This window comes from Mercurialis annua, linkage group LG7, assembly GCF_937616625.2.
Source record: "Mercurialis annua linkage group LG7, ddMerAnnu1.2, whole genome shotgun sequence".
Lineage (NCBI taxonomy): Eukaryota > Viridiplantae > Streptophyta > Magnoliopsida > Malpighiales > Euphorbiaceae > Mercurialis > Mercurialis annua.
Window position 1 is genome coordinate 30,742,769 of NC_065576.1, and position 13,962 is coordinate 30,756,730.

At 37.1% G+C, this 13,962-nt stretch overlaps 3 protein-coding genes across 3 annotated transcripts; all 3 read left to right on the forward strand.

Annotated features, from left to right (window-relative positions):
* The first annotated feature begins 943 nt into the window (after positions 1-943).
* On the forward strand, positions 944-3,589 carry LOC126657010 (uncharacterized). Its single transcript, XM_056103780.1, has 3 exons — positions 944-1,177; positions 1,232-3,196; positions 3,299-3,589. The coding sequence occupies exons 1-3, from the start codon at positions 944-946 to the stop codon at positions 3,587-3,589; spliced, it is 2,490 nt and encodes an 829-aa protein (XP_055959755.1).
* A 1,160-nt stretch (positions 3,590-4,749) lies between these two features.
* Positions 4,750-5,224, forward strand: LOC130014833 (uncharacterized). The gene is made up of 2 exons (XM_056103781.1): positions 4,750-4,997; positions 5,077-5,224. Exons 1-2 carry the CDS (start codon positions 4,750-4,752, stop codon positions 5,222-5,224), a joined length of 396 nt encoding a protein of 131 aa, XP_055959756.1.
* A 108-nt stretch (positions 5,225-5,332) lies between these two features.
* LOC126657011 (uncharacterized) lies at positions 5,333-6,642 on the forward strand. The gene is made up of 3 exons (XM_050351631.2): positions 5,333-5,589; positions 5,678-5,785; positions 6,078-6,642. Exons 1-3 carry the CDS (start codon positions 5,347-5,349, stop codon positions 6,510-6,512), a joined length of 786 nt encoding a protein of 261 aa, XP_050207588.2. The 5' UTR covers positions 5,333-5,346; the 3' UTR covers positions 6,513-6,642.
* Positions 6,643-13,962: the final 7,320 nt, after the last annotated feature.

A 13,962-nucleotide genomic window follows, 5' to 3' on the forward strand; every position in this document is an offset into this window, starting at 1 on the left:
TGGTTGATTAAGTTAAATTGTTACGTTAGTTTAATTGATTGATTGGGATTAGGATTAGTTTTATTAATTAGGTTAATTAAATATTTTTTAATTAAATGCATTTAAAATATTAAAGTTTTTTTGTCAAAGATTTAAAATATTAATTGAAGTAATAGATTATATGTGGCATGATTTGTTGGATTGTGCTATGTAATTTGCTTGCAGGACTTCCTTGAAAAATGGGTGATGCTCATTTTTAGGGGAAGTTCTGCCGAATTTTTAGTAGAAATTTTTTATTAATACGTGTTTTTATTTAATATGATAGGTTTGCATTCTCTGACAGTCGCTGATAGCCCACGCACCGTGGTTCCGATTGATCCGGACGTTTCACCTTCTCTTTGCGGTTCTGCCCTTCAACAAGTAGGTTTTATCGCTCAATTAATTTGATTTATTTTAGTTGGAATATATTTTATTTACGATAATCAACCTAAATAAACCTCGATTTTATTCCCACCGAATAAAATCGTAAACCTAGCCGTAGAGTTCCCGTCCCGTGTGTTCAAGAGATTGAACGACAAGAGATTGTACAGTTTGTACAGTTCGCAAAACTTGTGCTTCCGTAACTCGATCACGAAAAACCATATATGTCTAGTAGCGGTAGAAAAATATTCGGTTGTTTTCCAGCGTTTGTTCTCCGGGTGGATGTTTAGTATATGTTTTGTAACGCTTATTCCTCGAGGAATATATAATTAGCGTTACAACGCATATACTAAATATCGCACTAAAGGAGAACGACGCCGGAAGGCTGCCGAATATTTTTTTCCGTTGCTAGGCATATATCGTGGCCGAGTTACGGGGCACCTGTTTTGCGAATGGGATAGGGCCCTACCTTTTCAGCAGTCAATTACATTGACTTTGCTTATCTCGAGTGAAAACCCCACCTCTAATTATCCGCGCTACAGAAATGGAGACAAACCGCAGTTGGATGTACAGGAGCCACACAAACGGGCTGCTAACCACAGGTTATAAGGAGCATGTGAAGGAGTTTGTCCGGTTTGCATTACGGCATCCGGCTTGTATGAGCGGGGTACAGATAAAATGCCCCTGCCCTAAGAGAGGTTGTCGAAATACAAGCTATCGGGATGTCGATGAGGTGGAATTCCATCTATTGAAGAATGGGTTCGTGAAAGGTTACCAAGTATGAGTTTTTCATGGCGAGGGGAGCGTTTTGAACCCCCCTCCCCTTGCACAGTTACCGGAGCAGGATGTTGAGTTCGTCTATGAAGATGAGGGGCCAGGTGAGTTCAGTTCCGCTCAAAGAATGATTCTTGATGCGGCCGGTCCAGAAATAACGTTTCCTGAAGATGAGCTCCCGAATGCTGAAGCTCAAAATTTTTATGATATGATGCGTGCGGCTGAAGAAGACATATGGCCTGGGAATAGCAGACACTCTCCATTTTCTGCATCTGCTAAAGTGATGAAGATCAAGTGTCGACATAAGGGTTCAGTAGCTTTAGTTGACGACGTATGCGGATTGATACAGGAGCTGCTCCCAGAGGACAACAAGATGCCAACGAATTTTGCTAAAATTAAGAAGCTGGTTAAAGGTTTGGGGTTTCCGGTTGAGGTTATTGACTGTTGTTTTTATAACTGTATGATTTATTGGGGGGAGGACGCGGATCTAACGCACTGCAAAGTTTGCAATTATGCGCGGTGGAAACCTGTGACCCACGGAAAATCCACAAAAAGAAAGGCTAACGTGCCATATAGTAAAATGTTCTATTTTCCAATAACTCCGAGGCTACAGAGGTTGTACGCTTCGAAAGCCACTGCTCGGCATATGACGTGGCACGCAGACCACGAGATGGATGGTGATAAGATGTGCCACCCGTCCGACTCTCCGGCTTGGAAACGTTTTAGTGAACTGCATTCTGAGTTTGCCGATGAAGGGAGAAATATCAGATTAGGCTTATGCTCCGATGGGTTTCAGCCATTTACCAATTTTGGGCAGCAGTATTCCTCGTGGCCGGTCATTTTGACGCCGTACAATCTCCCCCCAAGCATGTGCATGAAGGATGAGTTTATGTTTTTAACGGTTTTGGTACCGGGGCCTAGAAACCCAAAACACCTAATGGATATCTTCCTACAGCCGCTGATTGCAGAGTTGAACCAACTGTGGGAATGTGGAGTCCAGACATATGACGTTCATAAGCGTCAGAATTTTCAACTAAAAGCGGCTCTTATGTGGACAATAAATGACTTTCCCGCTTATTCTATGTTGTCTGGTTGGAGCACTGCTGGTAGAAAAGCATGCCCGTACTGCATGGAAAACACCGATGCATTCACACTGGATAAAAGCGGTAAACAATCGTGGTTTGATTGCCATCACAAGTTTTTGCCTCCGAATCACCAATTCCGTCGAAATGTTACTGATTTCCGTAAGGGGAAACGAGAGGTCGGGAAAAGGTTTGCAGGGGTGAGAACTGGAGATGAACTGTTAGCAGAGATTGATCGACTGGGGTTTAAGAAGGCATTTGAGCCTGGTGCGAAAGTTACTAATGCATTACTGTCAAAAGATCATGGGTGGAATAAAAAAAGTATCTTTTGGGATTTGCCTTATTGGAGAACGAATGTAATACGTCACAATCTCGATGTCATGCACATTGAGAAAAATGTCTTCGATAACATTTTTAATACCGTTCTCAATGTCCCCGGGAAAACAAAAGACCATGCAAAATCTCGTGAAGAGTTGAACGACATCTGTGATCGGCCAGGGTTAGCTAAAGATCCGGCAACTGGGAGATTTCCAAAGGCAATGTATGCTTTGGATAGGGATTCAAAACGAGTTTTGCTTGAGTGGATTCAGAAAATAAAGTTTCCAGACGGGTACGCGTCAAACTTGTTTAGATGTGTTGATCTAAAGGGGCTGAAAATGCATGGAATGAAAAGTCATGACTGCCATGTTTTTATGCAACGACTTCTGCCAATCGCTCTTCGGGAGCTACTTCCGAAAAATGTGTGGGAGCCTCTAACAGAGTTAAGTATCTTCTTCAGGGAGTTAACTTCCACGTCACTGTCACAGGAAGATCTAAACCGTATGGAAACTGAGATCCCAAAAATCCTGTGTAAGTTGGAACGTATATTTCCACCCAGCTTTTTTGACCCTATGGAGCATCTTCCCGTGCATCTTCCGTATGAAGCTATGATGGCAGGACCGGTTCAGTATCGCTGGATGTATCCATTTGAAAGGTAATCAATTAGTCATGGTTTTTTCTCGAATCCATCTGTTCATATTACTAATATTAATATCCGGTTACAGATATTTGAGGAAATTGAAAAAAAAAGGTCACTAATAAAGGCAGGGTCGAAGGGAGCATTAGTAGTGGATATCTGCAAGAAGAAATCGCTAAATTTGCATCCTATTATTTTGCTGAAGGTGATCCGATGTTACCCGTGCGTTTGGAAAGAAATGAAACTTGTGATATGGATATCGATGAAGATGCCGACAGACTGGGAATTTTTAAACCTAAGGGAAAGCCGTTGCGTGGTAGCGGCAGGAGATATCTTGAAGACGATGAGATCATCGCTGCTCGGACCTATGTTCTTCTGAATTGTTCCGAAATCAAAGATTATCGAAGGTAAGCATTTAAATATAGTGTAATATTTCACATATTTGCTAGAATTTGATTTAGTTTGGGCCTTTTCCATTTAAAGGGTTTTTGTGGCCGGATTGCGCGAAAGGAACAGTGACATAAGTGAAACAGAAATTGAAAGAGTGCTTGAAAGTGATTTCGCCTCTTGGTTCGAACAATATGTACGTATCTTATAACAATGGACTTCCATTTTAATAATAAGGTTTATAAATCTTACAAATTTCTAACTCCCCACAGGTGAAAGATCCAACTGTCTGTACTAATCCGTTTATTCTGAGTCTCGCAAAGGGACCGTGTAGAAAGGTCACCACATATAAGGGATACTATGTAAATGGCTTCAAATTTCTGACTCAGGAATATGGGCAGGATCAACTTACAATGAATAGCGGTGTGTGCGTAAGGGGAACAGAATATGTTGAGGGTGAAAATGACTTTTATGGAGTGCTAACGGACATAATTGAGTTAGAGTATCCATCTCTACCAATGAAGCAGACCGTCATTTTCAAATGCGAATGGTTCGACCCTATGGATACAGGCACGGACACTACCAATCGATACAACTTGGTAGATGTTAATCACAGACACATGTACAATAAATACGAACCGTTCATTTTGGCAGAACAGGCTGACCAAGTTCACTACCTTCCATATCCAAGTAGAAAACGGGACAAAGTAAATTGGTGGGCAGTTTGCAAAATTAAGGCACGATCAGAACTTGACATGCCCGATGCAATTATCCCGGCCTTTCAAGATGACATTGAAGAAAATCCCCTTATAGTTGAAACGGACGACAATCCCACAAATTTAGCTGACCTGAATGAGGTGGCGGACGAAGATGCGTTGCAAATCCCTCCTGCTGAAGATGAAGAAGAAGAATTTCCGCCATCCTCATCAGACGAAGATGAAGAACAACTTGACTGACGTATTTGATATTTTTGCAGTTTTTGTTAGTTGTATTCATTTATTATTGTAATGAATTAGTTATATTATTAAATGTATTAATTAATTTAAATATATGAAATTGTTAACAATTAAAATGTATTTTTTTATAATGTATTTTTCTGTAATGTTTTGTTATAATTGTTAAATTGTTATATGTGGAATGAAACATATTTTAATGTCTGCAATTATGAGAGGGCAGGGTGGTTCAGGTGATCCGACTAGAGGTCGGGGACGTCGGGGTAACCCAGCTAGAGGTCGTGGTCGGGGTAACCCAGCTGTGCGTGCCCCTGTTGAGGATATCCCTGTTCAGGATCAGCAGCAGGAGGTGGAGGCGGCACCCACTGTTCAGCCCCGACAGCCAGGAGAGCCCCCTGCAGAGCTGGATGATCAGGGGAGGGCACTGTGTTTCCCAGACGCCAGCAGGTAAGAATGTAAATTGTTAGTTTAATTTTTTTTATCGTTTTGCTATAGAAAGTAATAAAAGTTTGCTGTAACCTCGCAGGGAGAGGCTGTTGAACTCTGGACCAATCTCCCGATCTATGCGGGAGATCTTTAGAAAGTGTTGGTTCGAGAATGGGCGAGCCTGGCGGTTTCTGACTCCAGCGCAGAGAGATTTCTATTGGGAGGAATTTAAGGTAATAAATTGTTAATTTTAAAGTTTGAATTTAGACTAACGCAAAATTACTAACTCAAACTTGGTGTTTATGTTTTGCAGAAGGAATACTGGTGGGATACGGCGGATTACAACGACGACGTCATCAAAGGTGTATTCATGACGCATGCTGCCAACCGATACAAGGACGTTATTCACAGGATGAGAGAGAAGGACGGAAAACATACCTCGATCAGCCAAGATATCTGGGATTCCTGGCAGGCCGTCTGGGCGTCAGAGGACGAGAAGAAGAAGTCCGATGTAGCTCGCGCTAATCGGATGAGCGAGCCTGCTGGAGCCGGTTCCGGACCAGTACGCCATACAGGGGGATCCCGTTCCGCCATCAGACATATGGATGTGTTGGTTTGTTTCTAGAATTCTTTTTTATTTATAACTATCTTTTATTTTCTGATTTTCTGATGAACTAACAAATTGTTTATTATTCTTTTAGGCTGACGAGCTCGGCCGCAAGCCTACCGCAACGGAGCTGTATACTCGGATGCACTCCACGAAAGCTGATAAGGGTGTCATGGTAGACAAGAGGGCCCAAGACATGAGTGTAAGTCATAAACAATCTAATTTTAGTAGTTGTTTTACTTTACTCAAGTGTTAGATTAAATTAGTGTAAAATGTGTTTTAATTTAAATTGTAAATGTTAGATTAGGTGTGTTAACAGCCGGTGGGTTGTATATGAAATCTATATGTTTGCAGGATGTCCCTGAAAAATGGGTGTTGATCAAATTATAGAGGAAATGCTGCCGAATTTTCGTTAGGATTTATACTTACATTTCATATGTTATACATTTTAATTAGCCGTTATGTGATATATATGTTTTTCAATCTTTTTGTAGGATGCAATTGCTCAAAGACTTGCTGCTGCATCGCAGCCGCCGACCGGAGAGGGTGGTTCGTCTAGCACAGCGGAAGTCGACGAGACGCAGCTATTTCTGGATATCGAGGGCGTCAACAAGAAGCGGCGTGTCTACGGGTTGGGTTCAGCGACTAGTGCGTACGTGGATACGACGACGTCTAGTAGGGCGAGGACCAGGTCCACACAGTCACAGCGAACTGAGGAGGAGATCGAGCGGCGTGTGCGGGCGGGGATCCAAGACGGACTGCGCCAGATTACCACTGAGGTGGAGGATCTCCGTGCCCAGCAGGCGAGAACCAATGAGAGGATGGCCGAGATTATTCAGGCCGAGATGGCGAAGATGATGCAGACTCTTCCTCCGCAGTATCGCCCACCCCCAGGTCCTTCAGACGATGACGACACTCCGACTTTGTAGTGTCACGTTTGTATTTCTGACATTTTGTATTTTGTCACTTTTATACATTTTGTGTTATCTTGTTTTATACATTTTCTTACGATATGTAAAATATAACATGTTTTTATATGAAATCGGTCGTTTTTGGAAATTGAGTTTTAATGAGAGTTGCAAATAATAGATTTTACAGATTTTAATCGTCGTGAATTGAATAGGAAAAACGGACGGAAAATAGATAATTCTGTCCAAATTGCGACGATATTTGCGACGGAATTGATTCCGTCGCAAATATTGACATTTTGCGACGGAATTGATTCCGTCGCAAAATGATACAATTTTGCGACGGACACATAACCGTCGCAAACTTGTACCATTTTGCAACGGAATTGGCTCCGTCGCAAAATGGCATGATTTGCGACGGAATCAATTCCGTCGCAAAATGTCTAAATCCGTCGCCAATACGTCTCCCTTTTCATTTTTTGGGAGACGACATTGGCGACGGTGTGTTTGGATATGGCGACGGGCTGGCCGTCGCCATATTTGCGACGCTCTGGTCGCTAATATTTTAGCGACCAGAGCTTTTGCGACGGACTGATTCCGTCGCAAATCCGTCGCAAATGTGTATTTGCGACGGATTATGAGTGAATTGCGACGGAATTGTCCGTCGCAAAACAACTGAAATCCAGTAGTGTGCCAAGTTTGGTGCTTCGAATAACCTTTGGCAATGTCTTTGGGAGGTTACTATTTGGAAAGTTTGGAAATCTAGGAATCGTCGCATTTTTGAAAATAAGTGTTCCGAGGTTGAAGACGTCGTTTTTCGTTGTTTCTTATTATCAGATTTTTATTTCAAATGTAGAGTTCCTAGGTTTTCGTATTCGAGATTGGATTTGTATAGAAATTCCGATTGTATTATGTTATTGTGACTTTCTTCTTTTTCATTATCATAGCCTCTAGTGTGCTTCCTTGCGAAGCCACTTCTTGTGTGTAAGCTTTGAGGTTGGAGTGTTTCTTTGCCACTTCTTGTGACTTTCTAATATACATCTTAATTCATAAAATAGAGTATATTACAAAAAATGATAACTAATAAAGACTAATATTTTTATTATTAGATTATAGTTTTATAATTAAAATGATAAAATAAAATCACATTTTATTAAAAATATGGAACCGTCACATAATATTAATAATTTCAATATTTGATGAACGGAAACTAAAGATACAATGACCAAGGGAGATTATAAATAAAAAAAATAATATCCTTTCATGACATGAAGAAAAACTGAAAACTAATAAAAATAGATAGGTGTAGACACCTATTTTCCAGACAGGTAAAAAGTGGTAAGGAACTAAAGGGTCCAATGATGATTTCTAGAGAAAAACGTCAAGGTGACAGGCTATTGATCTGGTTGCTAGAATCCAAGCATGTGTAATTAGTGCATAACTGTAAACTTGAAGGATTAAAGCATAACTAGTCGTAAATAGCCCATAAAAATCTGAAGACATTGTAGTCTATGTCCATAAATTGGACTAATTGCAATATCTTAGAAATTTATGAGCCAATTCACTACTGGAAATTCGCTGTTTTGCGACGGAAATTTCCGTCGCTAAACAGCCAAAATCCGTCGGCAAATGTGTTTGCCGACGGATTACCGACGGAAGTTTTCCGTCGGTGGATTTCTGGTTGCAAAAATTTTTAGCGACAGAAAAAAACTTTACCGACGGATTATTAAAAATTTAGCGATGGATTTTAATTCGTCGTTAATTTTTTAGAATTAAAAAAATTATTTAAAATCATAAAATATAATATTATTTAATTGGTAGCCCACCAAACCTAACCAACCGCGATAGACCACACACTGTCACCCACCCGCAAATTTTGCAAATTTTCCAACTTCCCAGTAGGTCACCCATCCTTCCATTGCTCACATCCAAAGCTCTTTAACTTTGGAGTTCCCCCGCGCGTAACTCAATTTTAACCAGCTCATATTCTTATTATATATGTATGTATATTATATTTAAATATAACTAAAAATAACAAATATTTGCTCCCGCAATTTACTTTCACAATATAACATATATTTTTTTCATACTAATTATTTTTTATAATTAATATTTTTAATAACTTTTTTATAATTATTTTAAATAAAAAAACAAATTATTGCTTACACTTTACCCCCACATTTTAATATAATTATTGTTTACATTAATATTTTTAATTAATATTTTTCAAATACTTTTGTTAATAATATTTTTTAATAAATAATAATTTTTTAATTACTAATATTTTTTTAATTACAAATAATATTTTTAATTAATAATATTTTTAATTAATAATATTTTTAATAAATATTTATTTTTTAAATAAATTTTTAATAAATTTTTTTCTATTAACTAATATTTTTTTTAAAAAGGAACTTTTAGCGACGGATTGTTTGCTTTTAGCGACAGATTAAACAATCTGTCGCTATTTATTTACTTTTAGCGACGGATTCAATAATCAGTCGCTAAAAGTGCAATTTTTATTGGCGGGATGAATCCCGCCATTTTTAGCGACGGAATTTCCGTCGCTAAATTTGGCGGGATGATTCCCGCCAATTTTTATTAGGAATTAGCGACAGATGCTAAATCCGCCGGTAAGATTGATTTTAGCAACGGATTTGAAATCCGTCGCTAAAGTCCGTCACTAATCAACGAATTTTTAGTAGTGAATTTTCAAGTTTGACGGACTAAAATTAACCATATCCAAATCCATAGGGTCCTAAGAGTCGTTTTTAATACTTTCGGGCACCAAAAATAGCTTAACCCTAAAAGAAATAATACGAATTTCATTAAATTAAAAGGAGTTTTAACTAATCCTAACACTAAATGGCTTATCAATTAACACACTTTCAACCCTAGAAGACTCTAGTAAACCCTAGGTCACACACTTCTCTATATAAACAACATTAAGATAATATTAGCAGGTTCGGACCAAATCACCAGAAACCCTAGGAAGATTTGAAACCCTTACTCTAATTCAAGTGTTGGTCGAACACCTCCCTAGCGCACACACACAAGTGTCATTCGATTCTAGATCAGAAAACAACTAAATACGCTTCAATCAATCAAGCAGCACATATTCGAAGCTGGATTCGGCATCCACTTCGCCAGTAAATGAGCCAAGGACTCAGAACGGTAATTATAAGGACCCTCTATATTAATGTAGCACTTTTTATGTCATTCCATTCATATTTGTTGAGTATTTGTGAACTAGGGTGCATGATTAGTTGTGTTGTCAAATTTTGCTAGTAATTGTATATTCAATTTCAGAAATCCAGTCAATTAAAACACCTAAAAAGCATGTTTTCCATAAACTTGTTTTTCTTGTAAATTGATGTAAATTGCTATTTTTTATGCCTTAAATCGCCTTTAAACACTTTTAAACTGTCATATTTGAGTCCCTTATTTTGTTTTATGCGTTTTTACCTATCTTTGCATGAAAAAAGAGTTGAAAAGATGAAAAATGAGGCTGATATCGAATGAAAACGAGATATTGTCCCTACTGTTGCTGCCACTGTCCCAGACTACCGGCGCCGGTAGTACACAGTGCCGCCACCGACACTGCGTGGCGGCTCGACTATTCTTCCTCTACTGCCAAAAATTTCTTCCCATATCCTCTAGACTCCAAACCAGATTTGCTTTTAGGTTTCTGGGATCGTTTGGGTTTGGAATTAGGCCCAGTTTGAATCCTAACTTAGGGAATTTAATGTACTTCACTTTTATTCATTATAATGGGCCATACACAATGTAATCCGGACCCTGAAGTCTAAAAATGTAACATAAAATATAAATCGGGCCCATGGTCCTATAACCGGCAAATCCAGCCACATCTAGACCGAGTTCCAGGACCCCCCCAAATTCGGAACCGACCCCGGTTTGAACCAATAGAACCATATCAACGAGACGGACAACTTCTGTGTTCTGTCGGAGAACCAATTTTGACCACACGAACGATCAAATACGCGCGAGTGTCATGAACTCAAAAGTCAACTAGGTTTAAAAGTATTCCTCACCTTGTATGCATATCAACTGCCCGTGAGCACGTTTGAAATGTTTACATCTTTCCAAAAGCATGTCAATCCAATATTGACAGGCTAAAGGACTAACCACGTTAATTAGTTAAAACCAAATCAATTTCAGCCAATCACATAGATATCTTAGGACTGCCATGAAAAAGCAGTAAAAGGTTGTATAGGTCATTCAAGATAACCAAATAAAATCAATCAAACATAAAAACCCGATTTTAGGCTTTGTGCATGTAATTAATTCAAATCAGCCAGACTTATGTTACTTTTTAGAAACCTCTAAGGTTAGATGAATGCATAAGAGTATCTGCTACTTTCCAGAATCGAGTTATATGGGTGTCTAATTTGGGTCCCTTGCTTCTTTCATCTGTGTTTAAATTTTTGCAATTTATACTGTGAACTTCATGAATGTCGTCGATATGAGATAAAACGAATACATCCAGTAAAAGAAAAGTGACTGATAAGCCAAGTACAAGAGTTTCGGTAATATGTCCACGAACCCGGTCTTTTGGTCCAGCGTACGATAATCTCGCCCATAGGTGAGTGAGGTTATCCAGTCAGTATAAAAGGCATTCCTAGCTAAGTTAAGTATCAATTCCATATTTTTGTTAGTGATATGCACTAGGTCAATCATGTTTGACCATGTATTGACTTTATCGTTTTGTTATTTATTGATTGGCAGTTTTTATCATTTTATATTATGATTAAAATACTTAAATGATCTCCAATGGACTCGAAACTTTTACCATAAATACTATAAATTATTTCGCAAACTTTGGCGAAATAATTATCGTTACGGAATTTATAATTTATTTTATATTAATTTCCGAAGTTAAATCCTCAAATCCGCTAATTGACTTATTAAAATTTATTCTAAAATTTATTCTCCTTAATTTAATTTATCGGAAAACACGACACGTGGCACGACTTAATTATCTTAAAATATTTTGGGGTATTACAGAGGTGAACCTATATCAACTGAACTATTTTAATTTAATTTTTAATCAAATTTGTCTTATTTTATTTTACTATCTTTATTGACATTTTATGTACATCAACTGAATATCTCTTTTAGGTGAAATGTATTTGATAGTCTACAAAATTAAAAATCACCTGATGTGAACCTATATCAACTGAACTATCTTAGTTTTAATTTTTTACAAAATTTATCTTACTGCTCTTTACTATCGTATCTAATATTTTATATAGAGAGAATTTCGAGATATAATCTATTATAAATATTCAATAACTGTTTTTAAGTGAAATGTAATGGATAGTTTATAAAACTGAAAAAGAAACCTGATGTGAACCATATGTGAACCTATATCAACTAAACTAACTTAATTTATTCTTTTATAAAATTTGTCTTATTGCTCTTTACAATCTTAACTGACATTTTATATAGATAAAATTTTGTGATTTAGTGTAATATACAAATTGAATATATCTTTTAAGTGAAATGTATTTGATAGTCTATAAAATTAAAAATCAACCTGATGTGAACCTGATATGAACCTATATCAATTGAACTACCTTAATTTATTTATTTTTATAAACTTTTTCTTGCTGGTCTTTATAATCTTATATGATATTTCATATAGAGAGAATTTTAAAATGTAGACTATTATAAGAATTGAATAACTGTTTTTAAGTGAAATATAATTGACAATTTATAAAATTGAAAAAGCAACATGATGTGAACCGTATTTGAATCTAAAATAATACCACATAATAAAATTAAATGTAAAGAAATACAATAATCAAGATAAAAATATATATAAATTAAACTTTTCATTAATAAATTATTCATTTATTTCTACAAAAGCCAATTTCAGTCATCTCCCACCTTTAATTTACTCCAAAACAAAAAAAAGCATTGATGTGTTATCTGCTCAAAACAATCATGAGCCTCATCACTCTTCCACCAACTTCGGCAATCAAGTGCCTACTGTAACTTCTTCTTCTTCTTTTTAATTGCATCATCTATTCTCATTTATCTTATTTTATTTGCATGACTATCATTTGGAATGTTGTTGAAAAATATATGCAGTCTAATAATTTGAATTTGGCCAAGGTTGGTTTTGTCTAACTATCTCCATATTTATGAACCTCGAGGATTCTAATAGCTTTTTTCTTCAAATGCAGGTCTGATTTCATAATTGCTAATCCATGACGATAAGTCAATCCTCTGAAATGCGGTGTTGCAGTTGCATACTTTTAAACTAATAATGTCATGATTTCTGAATTAATTTTATTTTTATGAGGAAGCCATATGTTGCTATCAACAATTTAAAGCAAGATTTTGCAAACCCACCGTAACTTTAACGTCCAAACAGCCACCTAACTTCGAAAAAGCCATTGAACCTCCACCGAACAGAACCACCGTACCCCTACCATCCGTCAGAACAAGCTTCCCTCCACTGGAATAAATAACTGTAATTCTAACTGACGCAATAATACATACAATTTCATGGTTGATTCTATATTGTTGTCGACGGTGGATCTTTACCTCTCCTGCAGCCAAATTTGAAATTAAATGTGAAACTGAGACTTAAAAGTAAGATAATTATCATCAAAATCTGAATTCAAATGGCTATCAAATGAATCACCGCTATTGATTATTTCAAATTCAATAAATTCTTCACAACAAACAGTGCTTCATTATATCGTTTTAATTAAAGAACATATCAATCGCAATATAAGAAGATATTATTGAATTTGAAACAATTCTCAATCTACTTTTGATTTTTATTTACAAAAGGGTTAATTACATATAAAATCATCACCTTCACACGATTTTTCAAAAATAACCCGACTTTTAAAATGTGTCAATTCAGGGCATCACCTTTCATTTCTTTTCAAAAACAACATGGTCACATTTTTAGGTAAAATTTCGCTGACTCGGACACCTGATGGGTCTGCCACGTTAGCAAAAACGTCACTTAAAATTGCCGATATTTTTGAAAAGAAACGAAAGCTGGTGCCCTGAATTGACACGTTTTAAGAGTCGAGTTATTTTTGAAAATTCATGTAAAGGAGGTGATTTTATATGTAATCAACCCTTTACAAAATTTTTGTCTATTTTCTCACTCCATCACTGCATTTGTTGCTTCCATGGCTATTATCTACTATTTGGGTTAGTCAAATTTTAAAATCCGATCAGCACTCCGCTTCATCCTAGCCGATGCCATCAAATTCCTCTCCTCAGCAGGAGCAACAACCAGTACCTCCTTCTCCGCTAAAGCAACGACCAATTCCTCTTCCTCCGAAAAGAAGATTCAGCGATTGTACTCGATTTAATTGTCATCTTCGTTATTATTTGAAATCGCATGATTTCAACCCAAAGAAAGCTATTGTTTCAAGTCTAGTAAAAATTAAAAAGGAAAAATTAGAAAAATACCTAAACG